Source organism: Dermacentor silvarum, chromosome 8, assembly GCF_013339745.2.
Source record: "Dermacentor silvarum isolate Dsil-2018 chromosome 8, BIME_Dsil_1.4, whole genome shotgun sequence".
NCBI lineage: Eukaryota > Metazoa > Arthropoda > Arachnida > Ixodida > Ixodidae > Dermacentor > Dermacentor silvarum.
Genome location: NC_051161.1, coordinates 106,354,184 through 106,361,120, shown reverse-complemented (window position 1 = coordinate 106,361,120; position 6,937 = coordinate 106,354,184). Strand labels below are relative to the sequence as shown.

Here is a 6,937-nt window from a genome sequence, read left to right as displayed (position 1 = left end):
AGATGTATGCCAGTTGCCGAAGTTCACGGGCCGTGTGCGTGCCACCGTCCGAACGCATAGAGCGGAGAGCATAGGTCAGCGGCGTATGGTCGGTTAAAATGAAGAACTCGATGCCTTCCAAGAAATGCCGGAAGTTGCGTATACTTGAGTAGACGGCTAGCAGTTCGCGCCCGAAGGTGCTGTAGCGGTGCTCAGTAGGAGTCAGCTTTCTCGAGAAGAAGGCAGTTGGGTGCCATGTGCCGTTGCTTATCTGTTGCAACACGGCGCCGATGGCTATGCCTGAGGCATCGACCATTAAACACTGTGGAATTCCTGGCTGTGGGTATGTCTGGAGAGCCGCATTTGCCAAGGCCTGCTTGCTTTGGTTGAAAGCCCCTTTCGCTTCTTCGCACCAAGGCAGGTCATTCAAAGATCCTTGCGTTGCCTTCAGCAGTCCGTGAAGTGGTTGTATGATATGTGCGCATTTAGGCACAAAGCGCCGGTAGAAGTTTAGCAATCCGAGAAATTCACGTAGTTGGCGCTTCGTGGTTGGCAGTGGAAAATCTTGTATGGCCTGCACTTTAGATGGGTGTGGCCGTACTCCCGAGTTCGAAATGATGTGGCTCAGAAATGACAACTCAGGCACGCCGAGTTCACTCTTGGCCGCATTGACGATAACGCCGTGCTCAGATAGGCGCCGAAAAACAATCCGCAGGTGCGCTTCATGTTCTTCTGCAGTGGCGCTCGCGATAAGCAAGTCACCCAGGTAGGCGTGACAAAAATTCAGGCCCCGTAGAACACCGTCGATAAACGTTTGGAACGTTTGACCCGCATTGCGAAGGCCGAATGGCATGCGCAGGAATTCGAATAGACCAAAGGGAGTAGTGATAGCAGTCTTGGGGACGTCTTCTGGTGACACAGGTATCTGGTGGTATGCGCGCACGAGAACAATTTTTGAAAAAATCTTGGCCCCATGCAGACCTGCCAGTATGTCGTGAATATGTGGCACGGGGTACCGGTCGGGCGTTGTGACACTGTTCAGCGCTCGGTAGTCCCCGCAAGGACGCCAGTCACCCGATGATCGCTTAGGAACCATGTGAAGGGGAGAGGCTCAAGGACTGGAAGAAGGTTGGATGATGCCCAACTCCAACATATGGTTGAATTCCTGTCTTGCCACCACTAGTTTTTCAGGCGACAATCGACGTGTTCGAGCGTGAACCGGTGGTCCAGTTGTGGTGATGTGGTGAAACACGTTGTGTTTTACTGGGGATTCCACTTGGCGCTGGTGCGTCAGGTCAGAAAATTCGCTGAGTATGGAAGTGAAGCGAAGTGGGCCTGCTGGCTTGATCAGCGTAGGGCTGAGCGGCGTATGTCTTGAAGGCTTGCCTTTTACATCGCTTTGTGACACAAGGTCCTGTAGCCTCCGGTTACGCACGTCGACTAACAGTCCTAAGTGGCGCAGAAAATCCGCCCCGAGGATGGCGAATTTCACGTCGGCTAGTATGAAGATCCATCGTAGCGTTCTCTGCAGGCCCAGACTGATGGTTAGGGAGCGGTTTCCGTACGTGGCGATGGCCGTGTTGTTGACTGCTTGCCGAGGCGATGTGTTCAGGCGCTTGCGGTCTGCGGGCGATACTGGGAGTACGCTCACTTCGGCGCCTGTGTCGACGAGGAAGCGGAAGCCGGTGTTGAGGTCGGTTAGGAAAAAGACTGATGAGCGACTTTCTTGCATGGCAGAAGCGCTGGTCGCCCTCAGCGCCTGCCCGGGGCGTTTCCCGAGAGCTCGCAGGGTGGTAAGCATTTGCGTGCAGCATTGCCGAACTTGCGATGGTACCAACAAAACTTTTGGCGTTTCGTAGGCGATTGCGGAGCACCCTGACCGGTTGACCGTGACGCGGTATGGAGGGCGGCCACGGAATCCGCGAGACGCGAGATTTCGTTCTTCATCTCTTGAAGCTGTTCATGTGGAGACGGCTCGCTTGTGACGGCCGCTACAGATGTGGGAGTTACCGCCATGAGCTTGTCGGCTAACTCGGCTAGTTTGGATAGATCGTTTTCATTTGAGGCATTCATGACCATTCTGACGTTCGGGGGAATTTTCTGCAGAAATATTTCTCGGAGCAGCAGGCTGTCAAGACCGTCCACTTTGCTGCCCAATAATTGATGCATGTGACGCAGCAGCTGGCTTGACGTTCTGTCGCCGAGGTTGGCTTCATGAAGAAGCTGTTGTAGCCGTTGGCTTTCGGAGGGCGTGATCCTGCGAATGAGTGTTGCCTTCAACGCCTCGTAAACGTTGTCTGCTGGTGGAGAAAGCAACAGGTCTCGAACTTCGCTAGCGGTTGTTGGGGGCAGACTGCTCACCACATAATGGTATTTCGTGGAATCTGCTGTGATGCGCCGTGCAGCGAATTGTGATTCTATAGAATCACAATTCACTGCGGATCCTGCATTTTTCAAATCACTGCGGATCCTGCATTGTGGTTCATTCAGGTACCTGAATGAACCACAATGCAGGATCCGCAGTCAAAAACGGAGGCCGTTTGACGTCGACGCCGGAGAGTGTCGGAGTTTCGGTGCCTTCAGATGTGTCCATAGCCCTTTTTGCTCGTACGGGTCACCAATGTTGTGCAGGACGCGAGCGTGGCTGGAAATCAGGGGCGCGATCTTGTACGCGTTCCAAAATGGAACGGAGGCGTTCCGTTCCATCGAGCCGCACACGATTGGTCAATTTCAACCGCGACGTCCAAATTGACCAATCGTGTGCGGCTCGATGGAACGGAACGCCTCCGTTCCATTTTGGAACGCGTACAAGATCGCGCCCCTGCAGACAGAAGCGAGTAGTGCGTCCCCGAAGAACAAGCAACAACTGAGCTTTATTTTCTAATCGTACTGCCTTTACGGCTCGGTTGCGCATCCTCGCACCACTTCCCTTTCCCGCACACAACGCGATAAGATTTTGCCGAGTAAAAGATGGGAAAAGGCATCTGGCTGCTGCTGTGCGACCGTGAGGCCGCCACATATATATGCGTGAATGTTCGTAATATACCACGATTTGTGAGCACTTTCTTGCTATATGTAAGTTCTGCTTTAAAACTTCTGTATTCTATGCCATCTTTCGTAGTTGCGCTCACTGGCTTGCATGCAAACTAATAGAATTAGAGGCAATTGTGAGGCAATGCAGCCTTCAGCAGGACAGAAAAAAATTGCAAATTCAATTCAATAAAGCATTCTTATAAAACACTTGCGTATTGTCATTTTAATAGCGATACGAAGACCACATGATGTGGCACACATGCTCATTATGTTATGCAGACATGCCATCTGGCCAGGAGAACATTAGGGGCTGAGCAATGCACAGTAATGTCGAACCTAATTGAATTCTCCCTGTTGATGCACTCGGTGATTTCTTCTTGGATGTCTGCAGGTTAAGAGTTTCCTCATATGGCATACATATAGTTATTCTTTACGCTTGCTTTCCGTTACGTTCCTTTCAAAGTAAAATGCAAGTGAACATTTTTTTGCACAGATTATGTACATATTTGCAGCATACTACATCACTTGTGGAAGGTTTTGAGCAAAAACATTTGTTCGACACTAAATGTGTTTACAAGCAGCACTTGAGACAGACATAACTCTAGGCTAGTTTGTTCATCTGGACCCTTATTGTTATCTGAATTTACTCTGTATTGTTCATCATAGAATGCATGCGATTTTAATGCACTTTTAATTTTCATATTGTCGCATAAGCAAGCTTGCAAGCTCTATGAATGTATACCGAACCTTATGTGTCTTTAGCTATAGTAATACATTCAAGGCAGTTATATTGTGTAGAGCAGCCTTTATGCAGCTGGAATGGTATTTGTCAAATATAACTTCCAGCTCAACGGAATTTCCCAACTGGAACTGGACAGTTTCCAGCTGGACATACAACATCCCAACTGGGACTGGAAAATTTCCAGCTGGACATATGACTTCCCAACTGAAACTGCAAAATTTCCAGCTGGACATATGACTTCCCCACTAAAACTAGAAGACTTCCAGCAATAAATAGCAAGTTCCCAACTGGAACTGGAAAACTTCCAGGTGAGAAACGACATTTACAGCTGTATATGAGAAATTCCCAGCCTGAGGATGGCCATTGCTCCATTAACTTGTGCTTGTTAAGTCATTCATGCCAGGGGCGGTCTTGAATGAGGGTGAGAGGTAGGGCAGCCCACAAGATTTCTTCCTTTGCTTTCATTGCCCCACTATTACCACATTGTAGTCCCAACATAGTAAAAAATATCGATTTGAACTAATTGGAAAGCTTTCCCATGTTTCCAATAGGTTCCATTTGTATGTTAGTAAACTGGGTCACATGGAACTGGGTTGATAATTTGTGTACCATTTAGGTGAAATGATGAGCTGATGGACAATCAGTCCCGCCAATTTCTAAAATGCTGCAGTTGGCATAGAAAGAATTGGACTGATTGGCACTGAAGCAAATGGTTGAAATGGAAAAGCGGAGGGGCCAGAATGATTTCGACCGTGCACAACTGGCCGTGTTAATCTGCGAAATTTGCAGAAGAATAAGGAACCAGATGTTGGTATTGTTGGTATTGTTGTTAATCTGCGAAATTTGCAGAAGAATAAGGAACACGTTGTTGGTATTGTTGGTCTTTACCTATCATGCAATATTACGAGAAACAATATGAACAGCACATGAAGAAGCATCTCTTTGCTGAAGCTCAGTCCTGCGCTGTTCTTACTTCATATTGCTTCACGTCATATTTCATCACCAGAAATGAGGAGCCACACTTTTCTCAGGATAATAACTACATGTGACGCATATGCAACAAGAGAAATATAAAAAATATAAAAAAGCGCGTAATGCCGGGTACCGGATACCTTACACTTGGTCTAGCTGTCACTAGCGCCACCACCTATACAGAAACATTGGATAAAAATAAGCATTGTTCATAGACGTGCACTATGCAACATTGCATGCAACAATGGCATGAAAATCATGCAACATTGGCAAGCTGTTATTGGATGAAAATGCTCCTTAACTTTTCAACTCATGAATGTGTGCCCTAAGGTTTGCGAGTCAAAATTTTATTATCGGTTTACAGCTATGTTTCAAGCAGTAAAATTGCTAAACAATCAATGTAACGAAATTGTGCTAGTCAGTATACCTTTTCGCTGTTTTATAATGTCGACAATTTTCTCGCCCACGTAATGGTACACCCTCTTCAACAATGTTTTCGCCACACTCTCAGGGAACCCTTGTCTTTCCAAGTGGTGCTTGTAGCAGGCTGTGGAAGCATATTCACTTAACTGATAAAAAAAAGACAGAGCTAGTCAAAAACGTAAGGCAGTAAGGACTCATGTCAAGGAATGAAAGAAGGGATGAAACTGCTTTCGACCAGCTGCTGTTGTTGCACCCTCAGTGGTGAAACAGTCAAATTGCTTCTAGTACAGTAGCTCCTCGTAACAAACAAACATCCTTATTTGCAGATGCTTGAGCTTCTGTTGCAAGGCACTTTGGATGAGTAAATGACACAAAAGCAAGTCAACGTAAGCTCTGGAAGTTTTTTATCATTTCACAAAGCTATCGAGTCATGAAGTACATATAAAGGGAATGATAGTACAGCCTTTAAACAAAGACATTGGCTACAAGGTTACGGAGTTCACCACTTACCGATGAATTTTTATGTCACTAACTGTACTAGAGTGTGGACTGTCCCAACAAAAGTTTCTTTGAAATGGGCAGTATATAGGAGGGCGAGGTGCAGCTTGCCAACTGACTTGTTACTGCTGCTGAATCAGGGCGTCATGCATAAATAGGCGCAATAACTAAACTGGGTATCTGTTAATAAATGTAGTAACCTTGCATTACAGAGACTTTCCATGATGTCAACGCCTTCTTTCTTGGATGTTCTGGTAAGCCAGGACAATATTTGCCTCCAGAAGGCAACACGTGTTGAGGAACTTGGAAAAGCACCTTTAAGACAGTGAAAATTACTTTGAAGCTACCCTGCGAAGATTCACCTTGCAAATGGGCGGGATCCCGCAATGTGATCAGCAGGTCGTTGACAAACATCGAATATTTGTCACGTGCCTGTATCCGGCACTACATCCCTGCTGGTACATACAGGCGCTGTCCAATGTCAAGGTGGACAAGAAGAGACACACGAGTTATATTCAATTGACATGAAATGCTCAGCACTCATCTGGAATGTTTATAAGTAAGCGAACGATAACTTTTGTATTTTGTGATGCTTCTCTTAAATAAATATAATTATAGAGCTGATGCTTGTTTAGCTTAGAAAACTCGATGCATACTTTTCGTTAAATGGATGTTAAACAGTGTTGCCAATTTAGATATTTTGTAGCTAGATCTAGCTACTTTTGGACTCAACTAGCTACCAAAAATGTAATTTAGCTACGAGTAGATGTTTTAGCTCTTTTTCAAATCCAGCTCCTGATCTAGATATTGTAGCCAAGTTTAGCTTTAGTCTAGCGACATTTCTGAATCATTTTTCTGGTGACTTGCTACACATATGCTACACATGATGGAAGTGATGATGCTGACGATGTTTTCATGGCATCCCCTTTGAAACAGGGCGGTGAGAAATAATCACCTAGCCTGTTTGATTTAATCATGTATGCTATACATGTTTTTTATCTAGCAATTTTTGTATGCATCTTATTAATCTATTTCTTTCCCTCGAAATCTACCTTGTACCGATACCTATGACTGTAATAGGCCAGGTCGTATCAATCTCTTCCCTCCTTTTTTCACCAGTACTCTAAACGTCTCTTGCATATCACGACTGCTGACCAGTTGATGCTTCCGTCCAATTAAAACCCAAGCGCTTCTGGCAGGTGTAAGTTACCTACGGCTTTCATTGGGTGAATCCCTTCGCATTGCATTAGGATGTGCTGAGTGGTCTCTGGAATTTGCTGCAGCATACAC

At 46.0% G+C, this 6,937-nt stretch overlaps 1 protein-coding gene across 1 annotated transcript; it reads right to left on the bottom strand.

Moving 5' to 3' along the window:
• Positions 1-1,090: 1,090 nt before the first annotated feature.
• LOC119462332 (uncharacterized) lies at positions 1,091-1,711 on the bottom strand. The gene has a single exon (XM_037723677.1). The coding sequence runs from the start codon at positions 1,709-1,711 to the stop codon at positions 1,091-1,093; it is 621 nt and encodes a 206-aa protein (XP_037579605.1).
• Between the last annotated feature and the right edge of the window lie 5,226 nt (positions 1,712-6,937).

What these genes read in the sequence shown, in the direction of transcription:
- LOC119462332 (XM_037723677.1), bottom strand. Translation starts at nt 1,711, where the DNA reads ATGCAAGAAAGTCGCTCATCAGTCTTTTTCCTAACCGACCTCAACACC.